The sequence below is a fragment of the Halichoerus grypus genome, chromosome 5 (genome assembly GCF_964656455.1).
Source record: "Halichoerus grypus chromosome 5, mHalGry1.hap1.1, whole genome shotgun sequence".
Taxonomy (NCBI): Eukaryota; Metazoa; Chordata; class Mammalia; order Carnivora; family Phocidae; genus Halichoerus; species Halichoerus grypus.
Window position 1 is genome coordinate 150,653,130 of NC_135716.1, and position 27,891 is coordinate 150,681,020.

At 55.1% G+C, this 27,891-nt stretch overlaps 1 protein-coding gene across 1 annotated transcript in view; it reads left to right on the forward strand.

Annotated features, from left to right (window-relative positions):
- TRABD2B (TraB domain containing 2B) overlaps positions 1–13,512 on the forward strand; it is a 208,893-nt gene extending 195,381 nt beyond the window's left edge. Inside the window, exon 7 of the mRNA XM_078073181.1 lies at positions 8,029–13,512. Coding sequence (XP_077929307.1) covers positions 8,029–8,248 — 220 coding nt within the window. The 3' untranslated portion in view covers positions 8,249–13,512. The remainder of the gene's footprint in view (positions 1–8,028) is intronic.
- The last annotated feature ends 14,379 nt before the right edge of the window (positions 13,513–27,891 follow it).

The following is a 27,891-nucleotide window of genomic DNA, read 5'->3' on the forward strand; positions in this document are numbered from 1 at the left end:
AGGGCTTACAGAGCATGCTCACATCTGATTTTTCATTTTTATTCTCAAAATGAGAGCAAGTACACTTCTTTCCATTCTAAAGGTAAGGGAATAGAAACGTCCCTAAGGTGCACTGGACAGAAGTCTGCTTTGCCTTTAGCTTCCCTGGAGGCACCTGGGGTGCACAGCGGGCTCCTTTTGTCCCACGGGCCAGACGGTGACACTAGGAGCGAGTAGAGCAGGCTGGCTACCTGGAAAGGTTGTGCGCTCCCTGTCCCTGGAAGGTCTGAGTGGGCGACACCCTGGCAGGGAGGGTGCAGGGGGTCTCACTCTACAAGAAGCGGTGGCAGGGCTGACCGCTGCCCTTACTGCTAATCCTCCATCTCGGCAGGGGATGGGGGATCTGTGGTGAACAATGGTGAGCATGGGCAGGTGCAGAGATCATCCTGCTGTGCCAATACCTGTCTGTCCCCTGCCCGTGTGCCCCTGCCACCCCTCTCAGCCTGTCACCAAAGCTCCTGCCGTAACCAGGAGCCATCTCCTAACTCCCACCTGCAGCCTAGGTACAGAACAGTCTCCCTAGCTTCCGCGTTGGGGTAGGAATCTCCGTGTGTAGTGAACAGTGTCACCAGAACAGTGTCACCCTGTCAGTGAAGGTCAGAGTCCTACCCACTATGGTAGCCCAGCCCTGGACCTCGTGCCCCAGAAGTGGGCCCTTGGAGACTCGGAGTCTCCCCTGAGCCCTAAAGACCATCATCTGGGATTTCCTCCACATCCCCAGAAAGAATCATCTGGGGTACCTGTAAACAAACAAATGTCCAGGCCCCACTACAGACCTCATAAATCTGACCCTGCACCACATGGGCCTGGGGAGCTGAGTGTTGAGTCTGCCCTTGGGTTGAATGTCACTCAAGAGTCTTCTCAGCAGCTTTGGGGAACGTGGACCCAGTTCCGCATTTACAGGCTGTGGGGCAGGGGGTCTGTCCAGGGTCACGCAAGCCGTCAGGGGCTGCCTCCTGCCCTGTCGACTTCATGGTCCTCCTGCAGCCAGGTCTCTGAGTCGATGACAAAACGTTGACACAGTCCAGTCCACTCTCCTAAAGTCTGGGAGGTGCACTATTCTACAAAGACTTCCAGCAAATAGGAGTGGAGCCCATTGCTCCTTTGGGCTTTGGTTTCAAAGCATCTGACTTGGGTTAGTGGGAAATGGACTTGTTTGGAGCCCTGGCCAGCCTGGCCCCCCAAAGGCAGAGGCACCGCGGTCGCTGTATTAGCTGTGACATGTTTGGCTCACATGCCCAGCATGGGCCGCCCCCTCCAGCCCGGGAGCGCGGGCAGGGAGTCACGTCAGAGAGCCACTTCTTCAGCTCTGGGGACGGCCTACAGCCTCCCAGGGAGCAGCGGGGCCAACAGAGGCGCTGGGGGCCCATAGAAAGCTCCAGTCGGGAGGGTGACTCAGGGCCCTCGTCAACCTGCTGGGGCAACCAGGAGACCCAGCCAGGGGTGGCCCCAGCCAATGAGGGGCCAGGGAGCTGGCTGTCAGCTCCAGCAACAGACCCCCCGACCCTAACTGCTTCTGAAAGGTAAATTTCGGCAAACGACTCCAAACAGTTTCCTTTTCACAACATGTAGTTCTGAAACACAGAGCCTGGTTTCAGGAGAAGAAAATAGATTTTCTTTGGCAAAAGGGAGCCCTTTCTCCAACCTAACAGGTAAATTGTGGTTGGCTAGCTTTCTTCCATCTGGTGGGGTTGGAGAAGGAAGTTTCCACGGATGGGCACCCCATTTGAGTTCTCGATGCTTCTCAGGGAAGCAGGCCCTGAGCTCCTTGAGAGGCCTAGGTGAGGGCGCAGCTTCTGTCACTCCCAGGGGCTCACCCCACCCACCTGGGGTTTCCAAGTTTCCGGTCCTCTGAGGGGGAGCAGAGGACTGGAAACCTAAGGGACCCGAGGGGGAACCTAAGGCCCATTTGTAGCCACTCTAACAAAACCATTTTCCTTGGAGCTGTGATTCCATTCCAAGTTTTCTCGTTTTCTTCCCCCCAAATCCTGCCAGAGCCATCCATCACCTCTCCCAGCTCCTCCTCCACCTGTGACCACCCCTTGCCCAAGCACACTGCCCCCAGCAGCTTGAGATTTTTCGGTGCTCCCTGCCACCGCCAGGGACGCAGAGCTGAGGTCTCCCCTCCGGCCCGAGGCTCCCCTTCCTGCGGGCCCTGTCCTGGCCAGGCTGCGTGCCGCCCTCAGCGGGCCATGCCTGGCTCACCTCCCACCTTCGTTCTTGCTTTTCTCTCTGCCGGGGGTGGGCGCGAGGGGACATCGGCCGAGCTCCCGCTCTGTGCCTGGCACCGTGGCAGGCTCCTATGTCCTCATGCCTCAGGTCCTGTCAGGAGTCTGAGAAGTAAGCTTGGTTTGACAAACAAGGAAACTGAGACCCAGCGAGGTCAGGTAACTCGTCCAAGACCACACAGCGAGTGAGCTGCAGAGTCAGAGCCCACGCCCAGGTCTGTCTAACACTGAGGGTCACATTCGCCCGTGTCCACACAAATGCCCCTCCTGCCATCACCTCCAAGTGTCTCCTCCCTCCTCACCGGCTGTGTCCCCTCTCTCCTCCCCCACACCCCACAGCCCCCGTAGGAGTCCCCTCACTCACACGGGCTGCAATTCCTCACTTGTGTTTCAAGGCCTGGGGACCCTGGGCACCAGATTGGGGTTGGACTTCTCTGGCCACCAGGGGCCTCTCTGGGGGTTTGCTGACCCTCCCCTCGCCCCTCATTCCCTGAGACGGAAACACCCCAGAGGAAGTTTAGGGAAGCCACAGCCCTTGGCAGGGTGATTTACGAGGACCCCCGGAAAGGGCCAAGCGTGTATCCGCAGACGGCTGTGCCTCAAGCGCGGAACTCCCAGGGAACCCCCACATCAGAGGGCCAGGAGGCGGGCAGCAGGGCAGGGCTCGCTCCCACTGGCTGTGTGCCATATGGGACTCGTGACAATCCTCGGTCTCTCTTTTTGGGCAGTTAGGGCCTTGACTGGTCTCCGAAGGTCATGCCAGCTCTGCTGCTCTCCCCGTCCACGGCTGGGGTATGTGTGCGCGCGATGGGGGTGGAGGGGTGCATAATCAAGGGAGCAGAGTGCCGGGCCATCAGGACAGAAGGACAGTCACGAGGAGGCAGGGGCAGGGAAGAGAGCTCCTTCCAAGTGCTGGGCGTGGCCAGAAGCAAGGCACAGGTGCGCATCAGTGTGGACGGACCCAGGGCCTTGTGGGTGCACCATGCGGGACACACACTCACACACACAATGTGTCATTGTCCTTCTGGGCCTAGGTTTCCCTGAGGTTTGAGCAGGTGGCCAGGGTCCCCTCGAAGGGGAAAAGACACAGTGTCCCAACCCCTAGGCCCCTGGGAGGGCTCTGCACACCTCTGGCTGGCCCACCTGTCCTGCCCCAAGCTCCCCAGCTCCAGTTTCTCTCAGTAAAGCCAGACCTTCTCCTGGGAGGGTCCAGCGTGGTCAGCGTCTCTGTGTGAGGCCAGAATGCCATGGGATTAGAGGTAGAAGATACCCCATGAGAAAGGGGAAGTTGGATCATTGCATGAATAGAAGCACAGACAAATGCAGGCAGAATGGGCTTCAGAGCCCAGCCCTTCCCTGTGCTCGCTTTGAGGATTAGAGAGGAAACGAGGGGATGCTTATTAGGCGGGAAGCCGGCGCCACAGCGCCGCTGCTGGGACTCGCGGTCTGGCCTCAGCTTCCGCTCTCCCCACCCCGGCAGGAGCTACTCGTGGGCCCTTAGCGCCTCTTAGGCTTCAAGCCCTCGGTGAGCCACTGGGTGGGTGCCGCCCACTCCCCCCTGCTTAACAGGAGCACACTGGTCACACACTGGTGGGGACAAGAGCAGGGAAAGTCTCAGGCCACGGCCAGGCAGGGACAGCTCCCCAGCACGGTGTGGCCGAAGGAGCCCTGGAGCCCCAGTCAGTGTTCCTGTGCCTGCGAAGGAATCGGTCAGCCAGGGCCGTGGGGAGGATGAGGGCATTGCCAGCAGAGAAGGCCGTGAGGCCAAAGGTGTGGAGGCGGGCATGGGCCTTCGACATCGGGACGTCGGGCTGTGGGCAAAGCCCGCTTGGCTCGGAGAGGCTGAGGCCAGACCAGACTGGCAGCGGGGTCTCCTCCAGCCGGGCCACGTCAAGAGCTGCACCCCCAGGCAGCAGGACCGCCTGTCAGCAGGGCCCTACACGCCCAAGCCCCATCCCCACTCTGTCTCCCCGGAAGCCTCGGAGGAGGTCGCCCAGGGCACAGCCCACAGCCCTTTGCGTTGGGAAGAAAGCCACCACCTTCCAAGGCCCGGGCTCAAGAGAGGAGGCTCTGTGCCACTTGGGGTGCCCAGAGCGGCAGCCCTCCTTCTCTGTGCTTTACACCTTGAGCTTCTGCCTAAGATCTCCCTTCTGGCTTCGGCTGCTAGAAAACATTTTAAAATGCATGGGTCTGTTCCTGCTCCTTCATGGTACACATGGGGAAACTGAGGCCTAAAGGACAGGACTTGCCCCAAGTCACATGGCAAACAGGGACAAAAGGCATTCTAGAACGGGGCTTCAGCCTTTTCAGCCAAGCAGTGGGGCCCTTCCCCATGCGAGGGGCCCCGTCGGCTCAGAGCAGACGCGGCCCCTTGGTGCCAGCCGTCTGCGGAGGCTGGGAACACTCAGTGTGTTTGGTTTGGCTTCGGGGCCACTTTGCCATGAGACAGTTTCCCCCTGTATGGGCCTGGGGGCGTGGGGGAGGGGGCTCTGGACCAGAGGACTGAGCTTTGTGAGCAGAGTGGGCCTGGGAGGCAGGGCATTTGGAGGGGCTTTCCACCCCCCACCCCATTTCCCTGGGACTCTTTCCAAGCAATAAAACTCCTGCTCAGGCTCCAAGGGGGAATGTGCATCTTCGGTTTTCAAAGTGTGAAAGCAAATGCCTTTGGGCGCCTTGCAAGACATAATTTTCATAACTCCTACTTGATCTTCCCGCTGATGGCAGGGCTGGCTGCAGCCAGTCTGGGCCCCTCTCTGGGCACCCCAAGTGGCACAGAGCCTCCTCTCTTGAGGCTGGGCCTCCTAGCCTCCTGGCTGCTCAGGCTGAAAGGACAGGGCAGGCACTAGGAAGGGACCGTCGTGGATCCTTTGTGTAGCGTGTGGAGTTTCTCTTCATTAGAGAAAGGGAGAGAAGGGGCTCAGGTAGTGGCTCGGGCACAGGCGTGACCCTCCCGGGGCCGAGGCCACATGGGCCTCACCTCCCACTCTGGCGAGCCTCCACACACAGTTCCTCCAGGTCTCAGCAGGAAGCGCCACGCTGACCCCTGTGCCCTCCGACGGGTGCGTCTCTGCATCCCGATCCCCTGCAGGCTGTCCTTTCATCCTGGAAATGGGGATAATGGGGATAATGAGGTGACACGTGTACAGCATCGCAGTTTCTGCAGGCTCCTAGGAAGCGCTTCACAGATGGAGGACGCTGTTAGCGGGAGAGCTACACACACAAACATTCTAACAATGATGCTAAACACGAAGCCGTGTCGTGTTTCCAGCGCGGGGCGCTGCTCGGAGCACTTCCCACTCAGGAGCCCGTTCAGGCCTCCTCTGCAGAAATAGGTACCTGTGTAGGACCCGGCAGCGTCAGTAAGATACGCACAAGCCCTGGATAAGATACATCAGTAAGATACGTTGGGAAACTTAACTCTCCCCGGAGGCCTTAGGGGAAGGAGAACCCACCAGAGAGGCCTCCAAGAGAGGGGACATTGAGCCAGGCCTTCAGACGTGGGTGGGAAATGGCAGCAGGAGTCAGTGTGACTGGACAGGGTGACACGTGCTGGCAGAAGCAGGAAAGGGGAAGTCGGCCAGCCCCGACTGCATGAGGGGTCTCGGTGCTCGGCCGGCCGCTACAGGCTGGGGCATCATCTGCCACATACTGTGTGTCATCGGGGACAGTCAAAGCCTCCTGGTCTACCCCTCTTCTGCTCCACAGGCACACTCTATCCAGGAGCATCTTCCCTCTGTCCATGGTGCATGACATGCTGTTCCTCCCTCCTCTCCTGATAGCCCCTCTAGGAGTTTCTAAAGACAGAGGAACATAGTACATGACAACTGTAGATGCCAGGCTGAGAAGAACCTCATGTGAGGAGGTGGCAGGTTCTTGTGGCTGGAGCATGACCAGGAATAGAGAACGAGGGACAGGCCAGGAGCGAGGACCTTCTTGACTGAGGACATGTGGACACCCACTCCCAGAGCAGAGGTCCCAGCCCACTCGGAGGCAGGGGTGTACGTGGTGACCCTGGGCTGCCCTCTACACCCACCCAGGCTGAGACTGAGCCAGGCTGTGTGAGAGGCATCTGGCCGGGATGGCAGTGGGGCTGGATCTTGGTGGTGATGATCATAGAGCTCACAGTGATTATAGCCAATTGTTGGGACCCTGTGCTGAGCCCATGGAAGGAAGGGCAGGCCAAGGTAGAGCAGGAGACTCCCTGAGGACCCAGCGAGTGAGCAGCCTCCTGGGGAGGGGCAGTAAGCACTGGGAAACGGGGCAGCGTCCCATATGGAGGAGGCTGCTCACACCGCAGACACCCAGGGAAGGGCAAGCTTCCTGCCCGTGCATCAACTGTTAGCGAGCGCCTACTGTGTGCCTGGTTCAGATCCCAGCCTTCTTGTGAGTCCTGGAGCAAGTCACTTAACCTCTTCCTGCCTCAGTTTCTTCCTAAGTAAAATGGGGATAAGAGTCGGACCTGCCTCATGGTGTTGCCATGAGGTATATACTAGGTGCTGGCCCAGAGCTGCCACAGGCTGGGGGTAAGTATTTCTCTGGCCACCAGGGGCACCCTCAGCCACGTGCAAGGTAGACTCCGTCTTCAGGCCAACTGCTGTGTCACCTCTTCCCGGAGGACTTCCTGGCCCTGCCCTAGACGGACCCCTCTTTGTGCCCCCTGCCCGGCTTCCCCTCCCACCCTTGCACCCCTGCTGTGAAGGGACTTGTCAGGTCCTCTGTCTGCATCTCCACCTGCTTCCCCGACCCAGGGCTCCACGAGAGCAGGTGGGGCCCAGCGCCCCTGGGGCTCCAACTCTTTCTTCATCCTGGAGCCTTCTACCCCTATGGCTCTGGGTTATGCCTGTGTCCTTGTCTGTCCTTGTCCCCTCTCTTCCTCTGTCCCTGGCCCTCTCTTTGTTGACCATGTGCTCTCTCTCTCCTTCCAGGACTTGAGCCGCTTTCCTGGTCCTGCACCCCACCTGGCCCCTGTCCTCCCCTGCACTTCCCCACGGCACCAGGCGCTGGCCTCAGCCAGCAGGCTCGTTCCGCACTCAATCTCCCTATTTCTCTGTCTCTTCCGCCCTCCTTCTCTCCCTCCCTCTCTCTTTCATAGGTTCTCTTGAGCCAACGATCTCACCCATTCCCTCCAAAACTGGATTCTCTTCTTATGAGTTCATGAAGGATCACAGGTTTCCCTCAACCTCCCTGGACTTGTGTAGAGGGCGGCTGACCCAGGGCTGCCCCGGGTGCTGTCCCTGCTTCTCCTGGGACCCGGTGCCATGTAGCCTTCCCGAGCCCCGGCCCTCTCATCTGGGGGAAGGGGGTGATGAGACCCACTGTGAAGGTGGGTTTTGAGGCCAGAGAGACCCTCAGGACCTGGGAGCTGTGATCAGGAGGGCCGGGAGATGGTGGGGTGGTCTGTGTGGTTGGCTTCCCGCCGATTTCGGGCTGGGTGGGGACGGTGGCAGGAGAGCGCCTGCGCACACAGGCCTGGAGGCTGACTGCCCCAGCGTGACCCCAGACCCAGCTCCTCCGTGGCACTTTCATCCTTCCTGCCCTGGGACCTGTGTCGAGCGGTCACACTTGAGGCCTGCAGCCTCGGGAGCGCAGCCGGCCGGCTGTGTGGATCTGGGCCGCTCACTTTCCCTGCGCAGCCCCTCATCTCCTTCTCCATTTATAAGAAAATAGATTCCCTAAAGTGGCCTAGAACCCCAGGCCACAGCCCAGGACGAGGCTACTGAGCGGTCACCCCGCGGTTCTCCTGCTTTCTCTCTCCCTCCAGCACGGCCGCCTCACCGCCCCCGCCGCCCCTGCAGCCTACGCACAGCTCCGGGACAGCAGGGCCCCCCTTGCAGCCCTCAGAGCGGCTTCAGCAGCGGGAAGAGCCTGGCCCCACCAGCAGCTCTGCGCCCTGTCGCCCACAGCCCACCCCGGGCCTCCTCCCCGCCATCCTGGCCAGTGTTGCCGCCCCCCTCCTGCGGCACGCCCTTGGGCCCTCCTGACCTTGGCCACCAGTGCAGAGAAGCCAGAGGAACCACAGGAGGGTCTGTGGCTACACCCCACTGCCCCTGCCCCCACGTCCAGGGTGCCTGACGCCTCATGGGCAGTCCAGACGGGATCCGTTAGAACACTAGAGCTTTATTGTACCCAAGTTACATCTTCTTTTTTGTAGAAGGATCTTAATTTCCCATAGTGCTATGGGGCTCTTTTGTAAAATATGTGTCCATATTAAAAAAGAAAAATGTATTTATTCTACCGATAAAACTATTTTTATGTGGCCTATGTTAACCCTTTAAGTAGCCCCAGTGCCAACCCAGGAAGTGAACCCAGGCTGCCAGGATGTCTGCAAACCTCAGGCAGACCGTGGCTTTGAACTGGCTTGCTCCTAGACCTGCAGAAGCCTCCGGTGTCTGGGTTTGGCTTCTCCCACCATGGGGATCTCAGAGAGAGGGGCAGGCAGACAGGCTTAGCTTTTGTGAAGCTGGATCTGGGAGCCAGAGATGTGAACGCTGACGATCCTTCCCTCCCCTGGATGCATCCTAGGGTGGGAAGATACTTTAGGAAAGAATGCTGCTATTTTGAAAGCCCTGAGGGTCTGTGAACTGGCCTTCCAGAGCTCTTGGTAAGTGTTTGGACCAAAGCACGGGGGTGGGGGAGGGATGGTGGTGCTGAGGGGGGTCATCCCCCAGCCCTCTGTGACAAATGGTTAAGTTGAGATCCAAAGAGAAGAAGGTGGTTGCCCAAGGTCATGCAGCAAGTGGGAGAGCCGGGGTGTGAATCCGGACCTCTCTGTTCTGGTTTCATTAATCTTCTATAAGCCTGGCTTATAGAAGAGCCTGTTGAAGTCACGGCCAAACAGAGTGAGCTGGGCCAAAGGACAGGCATGGGCACAAAAAGGCAATTTTAGGGACTGAGGCTCTAGGAGTCACATGGTAATAATAATCCTAATGTAAGCCACCATTTGTCCAAAGCCTGCAGTGTGGCAGGCATTTTGCACACTCACTTTATCACTGATCCTCATGCCCGTTCTGTGAGATGTGATTGTCCGCATTTCACAGATGAGGAAACTGAGCCCCCCAGATGGATAAATGGACTTGCCTAAGGTCACCTGGCTGGGACATGACCCCAGATCAGTATGATTCAGAAGCGATGCTTGTCCCCTGGACCATATTTTGCCATGTTCTTGCTGCACAGGGAAGCTCCGAGGAAAGCCGATCTCACCCAAATGGGCCAGCACAAGCTCCTTGCTCCAACCAAAGAGACCTATTGGCCACAGTCACTCATGTTGGCCCCTCTGAACGAAGGGCTCTGGCAACAGTGTGGACCACGTGTCCCATGCCCCAGCTTGTCTTATCTTGGAGCCAGTGAGAGGCTTTCCTATCAAATCAGAGGCTGGTGGGTGGGGGAATCTGGGCAGGCAGGCAACTGAGACTTAGGGAAACTGACCTCACTCCTCTGCCTCCAGGGTGGTAGCTGAGATAGCAGAGGACCGAGGTTGGCTGCCTCCTAGCCCTAAATCCCCACTGGGCTGGTGGCTCATCAGTTACAGAGTTTTGGAACCCATGAGCAGAAAGGGCCCCTCATTTGACAGATAAGAACGGTAATAGTAATCATGAGGGCCAGAGAGGAGAAGCACTTCCCCAAGGCTGCACAGCTGGCCGGTCTGCTGACCCCCAGCCCAGTGCTCCACACCCTGGGTTTCCCTGGCAGGCCTGGTACTGGCTGATTAGCCCCAATGCCATTGTGCCCAGCCTGGCAGCTGTCTCCCTTCTGAGACAGAATTCTGGACAGCTCTGGATGGCCAGAGGTCCCGTGAGCATCTTGGCCAGCAGATAACTTCTTTTCATCTCGGCCCTGGATGGACATGTTTGAGCTTCAGACCTGGCAGGAGTCCTGAGATCTGCTTCAGAGGGTCCAGCCAGCCCCATGGGCATCACGTTGTAAACTGAACTTGACCCCAACCAGGGCTGGAGCCCGTTTATCTTTGGCAGAAATGTGACTTCCTATTTCTGAGTGGGAAGGAGCTTCGCTGACTTCTAAAGCAGGCTCGGAAGGCCTGTTGGACATCAAACAGATGGCGTGGAGCGCTCTGTAGATGAGATAAGTGTCAAGGAATTAGAAGCCAGATTTCCCTCAGTTCAGTGCAGTGTGCGGCATGAGATGCACTCAGCCGAAGCTTGAGGTGAATTAAAGATGAGACATTTGAGCGAACAGTCCAGGTACCTGACTGCATGCCCAGTCCTGTGGCGGGCACGAGCCCAGAGAGGTGAATCAACCCACCGTGTGACAGTCGAGCGCGCGCGCGGTGCCTGGCGAGGTGTTGAGACCTCATCTGTGCACCTTTCCCGGCCCAGAGGAGCCCCTCGTCATCAAGGTGGAGCAAGCAGCCCAGTCGTAGGTTCCTAGAAGGAACTTTAGAGGTTATCCTACCCAGGCCCCTGACCACAGACAGATTCAGCCCTAGTCTGCCCCAGATCCATCCTCTGGAGAGATTAGGAGATTCCAAACGTTCCCTCCAGCAAGCGCTCAAGTGTCTAAAGAAAGATGGATGGCGGCAGAGGGGCGGGCCGGCTGATTAGGTAGGCCAGTGCCAGCGGGACAGCCGGAGCCGATGTGATCGGACGTCTACAGCCTGAGCTCCCGGATCCCTGCGGCCCACCCACCGGCCAGGGTGGGAAACAAACTTCCATCCCAGAAGACCTGAGGCACGTCTGTGGAAATCTGCACGGCTGGGACACTGAATTCTCTCATCCCGAGCCAGGGAACCACCACGCCATCCGTAGCCACTTACACACTTTGGATATCTATCCACCACTGCTGACATTTTTCCAGCATGTTCTATGTGCCCGTCCTCATAAAAAGCCCCTGTTGCTCTGAGAGCCCCGTGTACATTTCTTAGGGCTTTCATGGTTGACCTTCAGGTGGCAGAGAAGATGGAAGGACTGAGACCCAGCAGGCTAAGTGACCTGCCCGAGGTCAGGCAGCATGTCAGTGGTGGCCCTCAATCCCCGTCTCAGGAAAACTGACCGAACGGCCCAGGGGCATTCTGGAAGCTGCCAGCATGGCCACATCCTTCCAGTCCTCCTCCAGGCTGTTCTGACGCACCAGCAGCCAGGTGAAGGCAGGGAGAGTGGAGATGTTAGGCTGCAGGGAGCTGTAAAGGGCCACCACGGGCCCCTCCAGCTGAGACGCAAAGACCCGGAGTGGATGAAGCACGGAAACTTGCACTGACTGGCAAATTTGCTTTTGCGCCAAATAACCACAAGCTGATTTTTCTCATACGCAATGCTCTGCCATCCCCTGCCTCACCCTAGCTAGGCCCGGGCGAGCCTCGGGGCTCGGGACTCCGGTTCCACCTGCCCAGTCTCCAGCCCAGTGCCCTTGTTACAATGGATCCCAAAGAATGGTCCTCCACCAAAAGGCACGTTTAAGAAAACCACCACGAAAGACAAGAGAGGCTCCACCTGGGAACTGCCACTCTGATGGTGTCCCATGTGGCGAGAACGAACTGGGGCTCGTGATAGTGTTCCAGCGACTGTGGGATAAGAGCAGGAGTCCTCGGCCTGGCCTTCCAGACCCTCCATGATCAGGCCCTGCTGACTTTGCCAGCCATGTCACCCATCTCTCCTACTCTGTGCCTGGCCAGACTAAATCCTATTTGTCATTTCTAGAATAGACAGGTTGTTCCACATATGCCACTCCCTGGGTCTGGAAACTCCCTTCTCTTTCCCCAAGTCTTCATTTTTTGAGGATTAACTCAGATAGCACTTCCTCCAGGAAGCCCCCTGTGATGCTCTTTTGCTTTTTTAGCATCTATCACAACACTCACTGATCACTGTTGAGACTATAATAGTGTATCTGGTCTCCTACCGGACCATGAGCTCCTTGATGGCAGGGGTCATGTAAATTCGTCTTTGGATCCTCATCTGACACAAAGATGGCACTCAGTAGATGTGTAGAGAGGAAAGGAGGAAGGAAGGAATGAAGAGAGGGAAGGAGAGACAAAGACCTCAGCTCTGGCAGTGGAATAATCTCTACAAAGCCAAAGCTGTCCCCTGCAGGTGGTGAGTTTGCTGTCAGCAGAGGTGTGAGCAGGGCATAGGCCCGCCAGCTGGAGATGTGGTATGAGAGCTGAAGTCTTGGCAAGGGACTGGTGTGGATGACATTGAGGGTCCCTCCTGGCTCTGTAATGCTCAGGTTCTTTGAACATTGTTATTTTTCCAAAAATTCATCTAAGCAGCCAAAAACATCACCCAGGCTGGCCGTCTAAACCAGTAAGGTTCAGGAATCCATCCAGCCTCACACCCCCGTTCTTCAAGAGCCCAGCCAGGCCTGACGTAAATTGGCAGGCTTGCCAGCTACCCTGAGGCAGGGAGACTTCTGGGTGGTGGGGGAGGGCTGGACTGGAACCCAGGGCCCCTGACCCCAGCCAGAGCTCCTTCCCTCCCTGCCCCCGACCATGGGGGATGGAGGAGAGGGGTCACGGGGACTGATCGACCCCCTACTTGGCCCTTTCTTGGGAGTATGGTCACACCCTCAGACCTCCCCATCCTTTCTCCAAATGTTGGCTCTTCCTCTCCAGACGTGCTCTGGATACTCCTTCACCTTGCTGGGTGACCTTGGGCAAGCCCCTGCTCCTTTCTGATTAAATGGAGACCTTGTTTCCTGCCCGGGCCGTTCTGGGGGCTAGAGGAACGCTGTGTGCAATCTCAGGGCTCCGTGAAGGTGAGGCACCACCCCTCCTCAGGCTCTGTGCTCAGCTTTCCTCCAGGCCCCACAGACCGCCTTGGGGTCGGGAGCATGTCGCAGACAGGGCAGGGTGACAGAGGAGCATGCCTTAAAGGTTGTTCCCTCCCAGACCTGCTTCAGGGAAAGTGGGCTTTGGATGGGACCTGAATCTAAGACATTTCCAGGGAGGCTCTGAGACGTCTTGGGCCCCAGGGGCTGGGGCAGCAGGGGCTAACCCTTGGCCAAGGGAGGTTCTAGGCCAGAGCAGGGGCAGCTGGAACTCTTGCCCCATTCCCGGGCCTCAAAGAGATTGCAGAAGGTACCCCAGCTGACTCATTATGTGACACAAGCTTCAGATCTTAATGTATTTGAAAGGTATTGGTGATGTTGTTCTTTTAACCACCTCTTCCCTTCACCTCTGTGAATTATCATGAAGAGTCCTTTAAGAATATAGAAGACAAAGAAAGATGCTATTAATGTTATTTTGCCAAAAATATTTTTGTAGCATAATATATTAATAAAAGACATTATGAATTCAGCGGGACGGTGTCTCTGAGTGCTGATGGCTTCCCCCGCCCCCACCAGGGACCACTGAGGGAAATCACTCTGCTGGGAGGTCCAAGCCCAGACACAGTGGTGTGGAGGAACTGGAATGGGCCCATTTTCCATGCAAAAGCTTGCGCAGATTTGGGGGTGGGCGGGGGTACTTAGGCAGGGATCCAGTGACTGGAGAGGCCTCATTCCAAGTGGGATCCAGACAGCCTTGGCCAGCCAGAATGAGCTAGAATCTGGGGTTCACACTGAGGGCCTCCTTTCTCTCACTCCCTCAATCACCCAGACCAACCATTCCTTCACTTCTCCCCACCGCCATTGCTGCACCCCAGGCCAGGCCTCCTCACCCTTGTCTGAACCACGGCCGCCTACAGCTGTGCCCCAGTCCCCTCCCTCTCCCACCCCCACAGCCAAAGCGAGGTCCATAAACCACCAAAATGACCACGTAGCCCCCTGCTTTTAAATCTCACCAATGCGTCCCCACTATTCCCAGGACAAAGGTCAAGGTCACACAAAGCTCTCTGCGACCTGGCCCCTTCCCACCAAGAAGTATCTCCAGTATGAGGTTCACATTTTCCCAATTCCTCTCCTTTTCAACCTCCTATTCTCCCATTACTGTCTGCCTCAATGCTTCCTGAATGCACCTTACCCTTCACCTCCCTTGTCTCTGCACTTGCATTCCCCCACACTGACCATCTGTCCCCCCCATCCCTTCCTGGCACACTGCTCTGGGGGGCTCCTACGCAGCCTGCATGACCCAGCCCCGGTGGTGTCTGCGCCACTGAGCCTGAGCTCCTAAGCTGAGCTCGCCACTCCTCCCCTCCGGTCCCACAGCACCTGTTCCTTGCGCACCTGGGTTGTGCTGAAATGCGCTGCCCGTGCCTGCCCTTGCCCTCACCTACCTGGGCCAGGACCACGGCTGCTCCTCTCTGATTTGTCAGCCCCGAGCATGGGATTTGACATCTACCGGGTACTTGTGGGAAAATGGCGGAGTCAAGGGGGAAGGAAAGGAAGAAGAGCGGGGGGAGGGGGAAGACTAAAGAGAAAAAATGTCCTTCTCTATCGTAACATACGCCATACCTCAAGGGTTAGTGGGCTGGGGTCTCCACCCACTGCGCCTGCTGCAAGTTCCCCAAAGGAAGACAGCCCCCGGGACCTGAGGGGTGGGGAGGGGAGAGGCCCCCCTGGGTTCTGAAACCACAGAGCCTTCAGCAGCGGCGACACCATGGTCGACGGGTTCTTGCCCGGCTCCTACCGGGACTGACACGGGCTGCCCGTGGTGGGCCCGCCTCCAGATAAAGCTGGTAACGCAGCCGGGGCATTTATGATGCGCAATGTTCTGAGCCTTTACGAGCTGAACCCCCTCATTCTCACAGCTCCTCTTCCCTATCTCTGCTTTGCAGACGAAGTAACCGACGCGCACACAGGTCAACTTGACCACAATCACGTAGCTTGTAAATGCTAGCGCCAGGACGGAAAGCCAAGTAGTCAAGCTCCTAGACCACTCTCTTCACTTTCACTTGGCTATGCGAGCACGTGTGGGCTGTGGCCTATGAGGAGGGCAAGGGGGTGTGTGCATCCCCATGTCACAGACCAGGTAGGCCAGGTCAGGACCCATCCGAGGCCCAGTGTGGTGAGCCTCTTTCATGTCATGCAGCCTGCCCTGACCTCTGTCCCACTCGCTGGACTCTGGATGGGGTGCAGGAAGAGGCCCTGCCTGCCTTCTGCTCCCACGGCCACACTGGTCTGTGGGGCTGACATCAATGGTCTGAGACGTCCGGTGGAGGCCTGTGATCCCCTGTGTTCTCTGCCCCTCACACACCAGCTGTTTTCAAGAAAAGAGGCTCCTGTCATCTACCTTTCTAGAAGCTCAGTGAGAGAGTGAGCCCTTGCCCTTGCTCCCTGGAGAAGAAGGTGTGGCCAGGAACGGGGCTCAGACACGATGGAATGGGTGACTGAGGGGACAAGCGCGTGGCAAGAGGGAACACTCAAGTGTTTGTACCTAGTACACGCGAGTGTCTGCAACTCCTAACCGGGGAGCCCCGGCCTCCTCTCCTGTCCTGACAGGCCCAGTCCCTTGCTCTGAGCAGGCTCCCGCTACAGTGCTCTACTGGAGAGAAACTGGAGGCCCTGTCTGCTATGTGATCATGAGATTCCAAAGCTCTATAGGGCTGCCCCAGGCAGGAGGCTTCTCTGTGTAGATTCTGAGCCCATCGGGAAAGAGTTTCCAGCTCCCAGGAGCTGCCCCTGGCGGCCCATACATCCTGCCCCCCGACCCCACGCCAGAAGCAGGTCACACGGCTGAGAAGGTAGTGAGTTCTCTGACGTGGGAGGTGTGTGACGGGGTAACTCAGTGGACAGGGGATCCCCACCACAGGCTAGAGGCTGGCCGACCGGCCATCTCTCTCCCCCTCTGCCTCTGTCTGTCTGTCTTTGTTGCTCTCTCATGCCTCTGTGCCCTTACTCCTCCATCTTTCTATGTTCTTTGATCCCCTCCTTCCTGCCCCTGAACATCCACAGCCCTGCCACCCAACCGTACAGAGACACCCTCAGCCGGCGCCCGCCCCCCTGCAATGAGGACCACGGCCCTGAGCTCCAGCCTCAGCACTGCCATGGCCTGCTGTGTGGCCTTGGGCAAGCTCTGCCCCTCTCTGGACCTCACTGTTCCTATTTGCACAACAGGAGGGGCAACATCTTTGGAAGACTGCCTCCATGGGGGCTGGAGGTAGGAAGGGAAACCGCCTTCTCCCTCCTCACAGGAGGTGCGGGGAAGATACTCCTTATGATCAAGGGAGGAGTTTGGTCCTTTTGTCCCTGAAAAGGAGGGCCAGAGAAAGAGGGAATCGAGAGAAGGGAGGAAGAGAGGTGAGGAGCTCAGGAGGTGGAGGGGCACTGAGGGAGGTGGGGACTAGGCCTCCTCCGTGGAGAGAAAACCTGCAGACGGTGGTCATTTTCCTGGCTGCTGCGGGAACCCAACTCCCCCTGCCCTGCCATCTCCGGTAAACTCCCCCCTGCTGGGGAAAATCCAGGACAGGGAGAAGCACAGCCGGGGCTGATTCTCATGGCCAAGTTGACATGGTGTGAAGCAGATGAGGCAAGGTCAACGACAGGGAGCTGGAGGCCAAGAAGAGCGCGCGCGCATGCACACACACACACACACCCCAGGGAGAGCCCCTGAGGAATTCACAAACTCCGGGAGGCCTTGGACCTCAGCCCCACAGCTGGAGGTCAGGACCATCCTAAGCAGGAATGCTGGAGCAGGAGCGCCCGGGCCGCATCTGGGTCACGGGCAGACCCACCAGGCTCAGGCGGCCGGCCATGGGAGCTCCAGGGCTGCCACCGCAGGGAGAGGACCCTGACCGCTGACCAGGGCCCGGCCGCCATGCGACAGCACCGTAAGAAGAGGTTCTTTTCAGAAAATAGTCCTAAAACGCTGTTACGTGTCGGTTCCGGGCTGACAAAACAGTTCTTGTGTTTTCTTTTTTCATATTTTCCATTTCTTCCTCCCTGACCGGTCACAAGAGAAGAATGATGGTATTTCCAACCTGGAGACCCAAGCCACCAGGCCAGCACTGAAGGACACTTCTTAGCTCTCCCCCACCTGTCTCCCCGAGGCTCTGGAAGGGCGGAAGGGGCTGAGCCGGGTGGCGACCAGGGGTGGGGGAAGGGGTGCAGGAGAAGCCGGGGAAAGAGAAAGAACAATACACAGAATGACGGAGTGGGGATCCAGAGAAGGAGCAAGGGGCCACGGAGAGAGAGCCAGACAGTGCTGGAGAGAGATAACGGGGAGAACGAAGGAGCAGTCAGAGAGAAGGTCGAGGCAGAGGATCAGGCCCAGTTCCCGGAGAGAGAACACAGCGGGGTCTCCAAAGAGCGTGGGGCCTGGGACAGATGCTGGGGTGGGTGGGAGGCCAGATGTATGGGCCGCTAGGGAAACCCCCGGGGAGCAAGCAGTCTACTCCTCCCAGGGAAACCTGAAAACACGAATTGCTTCCAGGGACTGCCTGGCTCCCCAGACTTAGAAGAACAGCCCCTCGTTCTTCATTCCTGGTCCCTCTCTGCACAAAGGTGGTGCAGGCTCGGCCAGGGTCATGGGCTGGTCATCAGGGGCCTGGGGCCTGGCCCTGGGCATTGCCCTCCCTTCCCTCAGAGTCTTTCTCCTCATCTCTTTAATGGGGATAATAAAAATACTTCTGACACAGCTTGCAGTGGGGTTTTAATGAGATAGTGCAGGCAAAAATGCTTTGCAAAGCAAGGCCCGCACCCAGGCTAGCTGTCACCGCCACCCCCACAGGCCGCAGGGTCCAGCACTCGAGCAGCTGGGAGCCTGCAGACGCTTGGGCATGGAGGGGAGCAGGGTTCCAGGTGGCCGCTGGGGAAGATATGGCCAGAGTGGTGAGCAAGGGCAGGCCTGGACCACTGCTGTGCACATCTAGAAATTGGTACAGTATCCCAGAGACAATGGGAGCCACCGAGTCAGCTGTGTGACCTTGACCACGTGACTGGAGGTCTCTGTCTTGCAGTGGCCCTAGGATTAAATGAGCTAACTCAGGCAGGGTGCAGAGAGCCAGGTCTGAACACAGAGGTCAGAGCAGGCCAGCATTATAGTACTTGGTGGATCGGTGACCTTGCAAATCACCCCAGCTGCCCTGTGAAGTGTTAGGGGTCGGCGGGTCCTGGACTAGGGCAAGACAGGAAGAGAGGCAGAGCAGGAGGGGGAACGGCTCTCAGGAGTTGATTTTCACACTGCAGTCTATACCTGAGACCGGTTCTGAGTCTGAGTTCTCAGGAGAGGTGGGGGTGAGGAGATGTGCCCACTACCACAGGGATCTGAACAGTGCATCCTCGGGGACCTAACTGCCTTCGGACCTAGAGGATGTAGGGAAGTTTGCAGCAGGAGGCCGGGCTCAGGTTGGGGGCTGGGCTCAGGTGTGAGGGGCTGTCACCTGCCAGCTAAGGCAGCAGACTCTGCCCTGTGGGCAGCAGGGAGCCCCAGGCAGTTTTGGAACAAAGTGGCATGAAGTAGTGTAAAAGCCAGATGCCCTGGGCCCAATCTCTTCCCCTCACCAAGTCTCAGTTTTCCCATCAGCAAAATGGGAGAGGACAACCCTGATCACACAGAGTTACCATGAGGACTTAGGGTATGTCAGTACAAGAAGGGACGTTATAAAATATTTGTAACAAGGTGGGACATTGGACCTGGAAGGGTTAAGAGACCCTGCTGTGCATATTTCTTTTAACTATGAAAAGTGAAAAGTCCTAAGATACAGTACCGGATCCTGGGATCTGCACCTAAAGTCCTTATATCTTACTTTCTACTCTGGCCTTTTTCTGCATGATTTTCCAAAAGACAGTAGCACCTTTCAAGGAATAGGGAGGTCAAGCGATATATTGCAAAGGGCAGCAGGCCTGGGCCCAAGACTCTCTTTGGCTACTTACTGGTTACCTTTGGTTGGGCATGTCACTTAACCCTCGTTCTTACTTGCCTCATCTGGGAAATGGGAATCGAGATAACTTCCCTGATAGCTCGTCATGGTGACTGAGACCACGGGCCAGAAGAACTTCGTTTCTGCAAAGCCAACACCAATGCACATTATTACGGTTGTTGAAAGAGGACACGAGCCTGTTCCCAGAATTCCACAGTCCCCCAATCTTCACTCAGGGCCCCCAAGTGGTGTAAGTGGAAGATTTTGGCTAATTCAAGCCCCGAAGTGGGTTCCAGTCCTGCCTTGCCACTGACTCCATCATAACACTAGGCCAATGACACCCCCTTTCCAAAGTTCGGTTTCCCCATTTGAAAAAAGGAGAGCTTAGAGCAGATGATCTTTAAAGAATCATCTAGCTCTTACAGGCTGGAATGTCGAAATCTTCCTCCCACCTCCAACCTCTGAAGTCCGCTCCCAGGCTTTGAAACACCTGCTCTAAGATGCTGGTCTGCGCCACATGCTAAGGCTCAGAGCCTTGCAGCAGCTGTTAGCCCTTTGTTGCCCAGCGGCCTGACTTGTGAGAGGGCCACTGACTTCTCCAGGGCAGCAGGAGCTCCAGCTCCATGGTGATCAAATCCAAAATGCACAGGAGGGACTTCCACGTTGTGCTACAGACCCCTGGCCTCCCTCGGCCCCACGTCCTTTAGACCACCTCCCTGGGGTGCCTGGGTGGCTCAGTCGGTTAAGCATCTGCCTTCGGCTCAGGTCATGATCCCAGGGTCCTGGGATTGGGTCCCCTGTCGGGCTCCCTGCTCAGCAAGGGTCTGCTTCTCCTTCTCCCTCTCCCCTCCCCCTTGTTCGTTCTCTCACTCTCTCTCTCTCTCAAATAAATAGATAAAATCTTTAAAAAAACAAACAAACAGGGCGCCTGGGTGGCTCAGTTGGTTAAGCGACTGCCTTCGGCTCAGGTCATGATCCTGGAGTCCCGGGATCGAGTCCCGCATCGGGCTCCCTGCTCAGCAGGGAGTCTGCTTCTCCCTCTGACCCTCCTCCCTCTCATGCTCTCTGTCTCTCATTCTCTCTCTCGCAAATAAATCTTTAAAAATAAAATAAAATAAAATAAAATAAAAAAACAAACAAACAAAAAACACCTCCTAGCTAATAGTCTTTGCCCTGCCCCAGAAGCTTCGTCTGCCACTCAAACACATTCAAGCAGAGCCCATCTTTAAACAGAGGTCCAAAGGCACACCCAGGTATGTGGTTGATTGTGGCCTGGAGAACAGGCCCAGGGGGTGTTGGAAATGGGGGGAGAGCAGCCATGGGAGTGTGGGATGTGGACAGGGTGGGTGAGAAGGAGCCACCGGGGAGGAGGAGATGGCGGCAGACCTCCACTGGCCGTGCACACGTCCGGGCAGTGGGGTGTGGGGATGTGCTCGAGGGCGCTTCTGGGCCAGGTGAAGGCCGTTAGCTAGGAGGTGGTCTTAGGGGACGTGGGACTGAGGGAAGTCAGGGGCCTGGAGCACTATTTGGAAGTCCCTACTGTGAATTTTGGGTTTGATCAACAACTGTCACTAAAAGTCTTTCTTCCAGAAGATGGAAAAAATCTTGTCTCTCTGGGATACTGAGGCTCGTGAGGAATGCAGGGGGTGTAGCTGGGCCAGAGAATTCGGGAGGCATGGAGGGCTGAGCCAACTCTCACAGCGGGCCTGGGCCCGTCAGCCAGAGCAGGAAAGAGAAACAAACACAGGCCGCCGGATCCGGAGCGGCCCGAAGCCCCTGCAGAAGATGCCCTGAACGTCCACGCTCGGCCTCCACCGTCGGGGGCTGCCGGCTGGCGGGCACCCGGGTTGCCAGCTCAGACCCATGTTAGAAGTTCTTCCAGGGAACTCGTCGTCCACCACCTCTTCAAGCACTCCTGGTCCCAAGCTTCCCAGGGACGCGGGCCAACCAGAAGAGGTGCTTTGCCTGCTGCGGTTTATGCTCCATGAAGCCGCTCCCTCCTTCCGAGACAGCTGCCCAGCCCGCCGCTCTGGCTCCAATATAGCACTTCCCTTTTAGCTTTTGAATTTCAAAGCAGACCTGACTGCAAACAGATGGATGGGGTCGTAAAAATCCCCCAAGCAGGGAGCAAAGAGGCTCATGGTCGTAAAAGAGAGGCTCCTTTGGAAGAACGAGTCCCTGCACCCATGCTGGGTTCCCAGCGCTCTGGTCACCCACATCCTCTTTGCTGCTAACACACCGAGCATGCTGTCTTCACCTTCACCTACCCAAGTCCCACCCGGCTTTCAAGGCTCAGCAGCGGTCCAGGATCTCCCAGGCAACCTTCTACGACCTCCCCTCCCAGACCCTAACCTCTCCAGCCACCAGCCACCAGACCGCTCCTGCCTTTGAGCGCCTAGGGTACCACTCCCCGCACGCCTTCACCTACTACATACATCTGGGCCTTGCTGGCAGGTTGTTTTTTGGTTTTGGGTTTTTTTGGTTTTTTTTTTTTACATATCTTATCTCTGTAAATAGATTTGAGGCCTAAGATCAGAAAACACCTTACCTTTCATAACTAATCTAGTGTTGGACCCGAGACCGATGCTGAGTCAATGCTAACTGGATGCTTTTCGTGAAAATGCAACTGTATATAGCTTAAATAACAGTAAGCAGACGTGGATGGAGACAATGTTACCTATAAGCAGCTGCGCTGGGGACTTGTTACCGTGCAACACAGGAAGTGTCATTCTACCAAGCAGTGGGGGATCCATTTCCAGGGTGCACTCCAAGCAGGAAGTGACTTCACTCAGAGAGATGCCCTATTATGTCCAGAGTGAAGGAGAGCCATTGACAGAGGGAACAAAGACAGGACAAAGAGCAAGGAGGTGGAGGATGTGAAATGAGTGGCGGAAGCCATACGGGCTTTGGGATCAGATAAGCCTGGGTTGAATCCCAGTTTACCAACTACTTGACCCTGCGCAAGTGACTCACGCTCTGAGCCTCAGTTCTGTTATCTGTAAATGGGAATGATGATAAGACCTATCCTGCACATGTGAGGTGTGAGTAAGATAACAGTGCTCAAGATTGGCTAAGTGTTATCAAAGAGAGCCCCACAGGCCAGGCAAGTGGGAGGGAGCCATCTCTGGGTTAGCAAGAAGAACTGACATCCAGTCTGGTTGGACGGAATGAAGACTCCTCAGAAATTGACAGATAATTGTTCCCGTGTATTGAGGGCTTGCTCTGTGCCACCTGACACGTAAAGAACAGTTCAATCTTCACACTGTCCTTGAGAGTGAAGATTGTTGTTCCTGCTTTACAGGTGAGGAAACTGAGTTTCCAAGAGTTTAGGTTATTTGCCCATGGTCACCCAGCCAATGTCAAACTGCAGAACCTGCACACTTAATCGCCCTGCTGTATTGAGATGAAAGTTGCACAATGGAGACTAAGGAATTAAAGTATAACCCAATATTGCTTAGAATTTTTCTTGGTGTCTATGAATCATAGCTGAGGTCCCAAAGATAAAGACAGTGTGTCCCAGTTTGGAAGAAAGAAACCAGACCACCCCTGTGGAATCACGGAGGGATAGAAAACACCCCATATACCACCCCTCCCCAGTCAACTAGCATATGGGTAGGGCTGAGGCCAGAGGACCCTCGGGGGTGGGGGGGTGAAGCAGTAAGGAGCAGATTAGCAGAGCAGGAGCTATGGGGGAGATGGGACATGCCAGCCAAGGAGGGCTTGCCCACAGCAGGGAGGAGCTCAGTGTCCCTGAAGAAACCCACACATATGTCCCCAACCAGAGAAAGAGCTAACATTTGGACATCTGCCACCAGAGGGCACTGATGCCCTCTTTTTCTTCATCTCACAGTCCCGCCCAGCCTGGGAGGGGCCATTGGCACCCTGAGGTGACAGGGCTTACTCTGAGTTGAGCTGGGGGCAGGAGTGGGTGGGGGAGGGGGTGGAGACAAACATTTTGAATTTGGTGAGAAACCTAGATTGATTTTGAGCAGATGAGAGTTTTTAATCCAGGGAAAGGAGACCCTTTTAATCCCAGATAGTGATGGGAAAAGTATTGGATCCACACAGGACGTGATCCAGGGATGGTGAGGGACCATATAACCAGATGAAGGGAGTAGTTGGGGGAAAGAAACTCAAGTCGTTCTCTCTTTGTACCCCACTGAGTCCACCCGGATCGATCAGAAGTTTACATTTGGAAACCTGGCCAGCGGAGTGGGCCACATAAGCAGCGTCAGGCAGGACAAGGTGAACAAGAATCCAAAGCAGACCGTCTTGGAGAGTCCGCTCTCGGCTGCCCTGGTAACCATTCTTACGTGTTCATCTGTAAAAGGCCATGAGAGACCCACCTCAGAAGTCACTGATGTGCTGCTTCAAAGCCAGTAAATCCAATGATGAGTGTGTTAGCTCCATAGCAGGCTGTGTATAATTTTCATTCCAGGGTATGGTTCAAACTCTCTCAAAATGAAAGTCCAAGTTATCATAAAAAAAAAAAAAAAAAAAAAAAGCCTGGAGATTTTGTTGTGTGGATACATCCAAATGGGGTAGATCATCCAGATTCTGGAGTCCAGAGAGAACCAAGCCATCATCGAGAGGCACCACCACATGGCGAAACATTGGCTCAAAGGACTCTCCATATAAAACCCTTGAAAATGGCTTCTCTTTGGCTGAAAATGAGATCTTGATTCACAACTGTGGCACTCAAGCTCCTGTCTCACATGGAGAAGGCCAGTATCAACCATGGACAACCACCCTCTTGGAGCCCTCATTTTCCAGGCGTTCCCATGCAGGGTGTTGGGCGTGAGTGTCTCCCGCTCTCTGCTGCCGATGGCCCTGAGAGGTCAGTGCTGCCGGCCCTGTTTCATAGACGTGGACACAGGTTTGGAAAGATGAGGGACTTTTGCTGGGACCTCATAACTTAGAAGTGGCTGCAAGAATGAGAAGGCCCATAAGACTCTAAATCTGTGCTTTTCCAACTACCCTAAGTCAGCACTGGGTCCAGCCTCAGCCCCCGCCTTTTGGAGCCTCAAACTCTGTCATGTCCCCATCTTACTCACTCTTGGCCCCTGTCCTGACTCCATCTTTCAGAGAACTGTCCCTAGATTGCCAGGCCGAATCTTCCTTCTCCTGTGACCCTCATCACACTACAGCACTTGCCCTCAAGGCTCACGTCACTCTGACTTATAGAATCACATTCATAGGTAGCCAGCTATTTTTTTTAATGGCTCCTTCTGCTTGAGACCTCTTCTCTGTCCACACTCACTCCCTTGGTGACCTCAGCCAGTCCCATGGCTCTAAATAATCTGTGATGGGTCCCCAAGCTACACACTAGCCCCACCTCTGCCCTGACATCCAGCTAATACCGCCACCTCTGCACTTGGATGTCAGAAAGCATCTCCAAGTCACCACATTCAAAACCAAACTTGTGCTTTCCACCCCTAACCTGTTCCTCCCTCCATGTCCCACCTCAGTATATGGTGCCACCATTCCCTTGCTCCCTCAGAGCAGACACTGTGGAGGTGATCATGACTGATCTCCTCATCCACTATATCCTTTCCATCCTGTTACTTCTACCATCAGAATCTATGCAGAAAAGGACCACTCTCACCCCCACTACTACCCTGGGCTGAGCCACCGTCCTCTCTCCAGCCTCCCAACTGACTTCCTTGTTGCTGCCAACCCCAGTCTACACCCCACAAGGTCACATGATCCTTTTCAATGTAAATTAGATCATGGCAGTCCCTAGCCGTGAACCCCCAGTGCTTTCTTATCAGACTCAATGAAATCACCATTGCTTACCCTCCCTGATCCGGGTCCTATCTGGTGTCACTCCTTGCCCTCTTCTTGCTTACTCCAAGCCAACCATACTGCTCCTCATCATTGCTTGAACAATGGTAACATCTTCAAGTGTTAGGACTTGGCACTTGCTGTTCTTTCGGCCCAGAATGTTTTTCCCCCAGGTCTTTGTTGACTTCTTCTCACCCCCTTCACCTCTCTGCTTACATGCCACCTTCTCAGAGAAGCCCCCCTGATCATCTGTAGGAAGCGTTGCCCTAGGGCTCTCTCTACCCACCATCCTATATTCATTTTCTTCATACCACTACTCACCACCTGGCATTCTACTGTCCATTGTGTCTAGTTCCTCTAGAACTAGAGCCCCCATGGCTCATACCTTCTCTGCACACTCCCTGCCCCATCTCCACTGGCTGACTCAGAGCTCGCACTCAAAACATATTTGTGGTGTGAATGTTGAAAAGTTCTGTTTGTGGTGAAATTAGGGTTACATATTTTAACAAGAGGTATATAATTATGGGTAAATTGGAAGTCTGACTCCAGACCTCAACTCAGGGACTGACCTATTGGCCAGATCTTAGATGTGTGCTCATGTCTGTTCCTGGTGAACCCTGAGGACCCACAGATGAATACATGCTCCTGGGGATATGACTAGAATCTGAAGCAAACAACTTTCTTTCTGGCCCTGTGTGAGTGGCCCACCAGTTAACAGCAGGGTTTCTCTCTTTTTTTTTTTTTTTCCTAAGATTTATATATTTATTTGAGAGGGGAGGGGCAGAAAGAGAAGGAGAGAAAGAGAATCTGGAGCAGACTCCACACTGAGCAGGGAGCCCAACGTGGGGATTGATCCCAAGATCTCGAGGTCATGACCTGAGCCGAAACCAAGAGCCAGATGCCCAACCAACTGAGCCCCCCAGGTGCCCCTGCAGTAAGGTTTCTTAACCAGGGACTACCACCCCACCTTTGCACTATTAAGGGCACAGTTCTGAGTTACAGTGACAGGAACCACCACCGAAACAGTAATAGTGGGCATGAAAACGGATACTGATTGAGTTCACCTCTAGGCTCAGCCCTGTGCTGAGTATCAGGGATGCTGTGGGTGGTGAGTCAAACACAGGCCCCGCCTGCAAGGGATTCAGTCTAGTGGGGCATAAATAAATATGTTAAGAGTGGTGATTTCTAGATGGGAAAACTGAGGCCCAGAGAGGGAAACTTCATGCCAGTTAGTGACAGGGTCAGAGAACCACACCTTGGTAAGGGGGATGAGAAGGGGCTGGAGTTGCGGAGGGGCCCTCCATTTATTATGCCAGGCTCTGGGTTTTGTGCTCCATTTGAAAGGCCTCATTCTAGTCTCCGCATAACCCTAAATAGAATGTGTTATTATCCTCTGTTGCAGATGGGAAAATTAAGTCCCAGAGGGAAAGCAGAGGAAGCCCATGGGCTCCTCTCAGGAGTGATGGAACTCACCTCCTCAGAAGGCCAAGGGGAGATTCAAAGTAAGAAGAGAATGAAAAGACAGGGCCACAGGGGAGGTGGGGCAGGGAAGGGATGACAGGCAGGAAAAGTAGATTTGCCCTCTGTCAGTCATTTGGCCTGAGTCTGACTGAGAGAAGGGGAGGTTACCACCGCGGCCTCCTCATCTTAATTATCAAGGGCCCAGGACAGACCCACATCTATGTCCTGCACAGTCTAGGGATACAAAGAAGGAGGCCTGTAAACCCTGGGAAGGCTGCTAGCAGAAAGAAACCCTCAGGGCTTCCAGAGCACCCAAAAGGGGCACACTCAGCCTGGGGAAGCAGAGTAGAATTAGGGAAGGCTTCCTGGAGAAGGCATTACAGGAGTGAAATCATGAAGAAGAATCTTTCTGAAAGGCAAAGTCACACAGTTGAGCAGACAGGAAAGTACAAATTCAGTCAGCCTCATCAGGACACAGGAACCCACCCCCCACCACCCATCCATCTCACCTCCCACCCCTGCACCTCTGTCAGCCCTGTTCCTGGACAGTCTTCTCATTCTGCTGCCCTTCCCCTTACTATTCTTTCCCACTCCTGTGGCCTTCACTCACAAGGGAAGACCTTTGCCTCCTACTTCACTAAGGCCTTTGGTTAGAAATTCCTCAACCTTTTGCCCTGCCCCAACCCCAATATGTCAGCCAAACTGATTGCTTCTACGTCATCCACCCCAGTCTCAGCTAATGGGGGATCCCCCTCTTCCTTTTCAAGGCCAGCCCCTCCTCTCATACCCAGGACCCTACCCTCTCCCTCACTTCCTCCAAGGTCTCCACACATCAGTTGATACTCTGTCCTTCATCTTCAGACACTTTATCTTTTCTTTGGCTCCTTCCTTCAGAATAAAATGAGGCTTAAATGCCTTCCACCTTATAACACCACTCCTTCAAGCCATCAAGGAATTAATAAAACGATTTGACCCTAAGATTGAAAACTTTAGCAGGCATCTTCTGAGTTCTCCAAAGAACATCTGTGCTTTGTAAATTATTAGAAATTTACTCTAAGTTGAATATTAAAGTCACTACTCATATATTTTAATAAAATCTGTCATTTGAGCTACCCTGTGGAAGGTGCCATCAACACTGGGAGGCAACCCGTGGTGGTAAGTTGCTCCCGGTGAGTGAGCACATGCAGAGGCCTGGACCCAGGCTCCCCCTCCCCCGCCTGTCCCTGCTCACACAGCCATGTATTTGCCCAGTGGATTCAACCCTCACCAAAACCTCATGTTCAGCTGAAAAGTGCTCCAAGCACGTTTTAACATGTTTTCATAGACATTATCATTCTACACTGAGCAAAACAAAACAAATAAAAAAGAAAAATGGCCAAATCATTAAAATCCATGTTTTCATACAACTCAAGGGTAAAGAGTCAAGTTAACCTCATTCATTAAATCAGTTGTTTGTCTTTGAGCTCATTAAATGTGCTGTTGGATGGTGTCATTCAATAAAGGCGCCTTCCCAGCTTGGACGCCTCTTGCAATCATGAATTAGATCCTGCCATTGGTACGCTGTATAGATTCAGCAAGTGTTTGTTTTTAATTTGTTGACTTCACCTTTCAAGTATAGTCTAAGGCTGTCCATAAAAGAAGCATTTAGAAAATTTGTATTTGCCTCTTTCATTTAGATATGAATTTTAGAAATT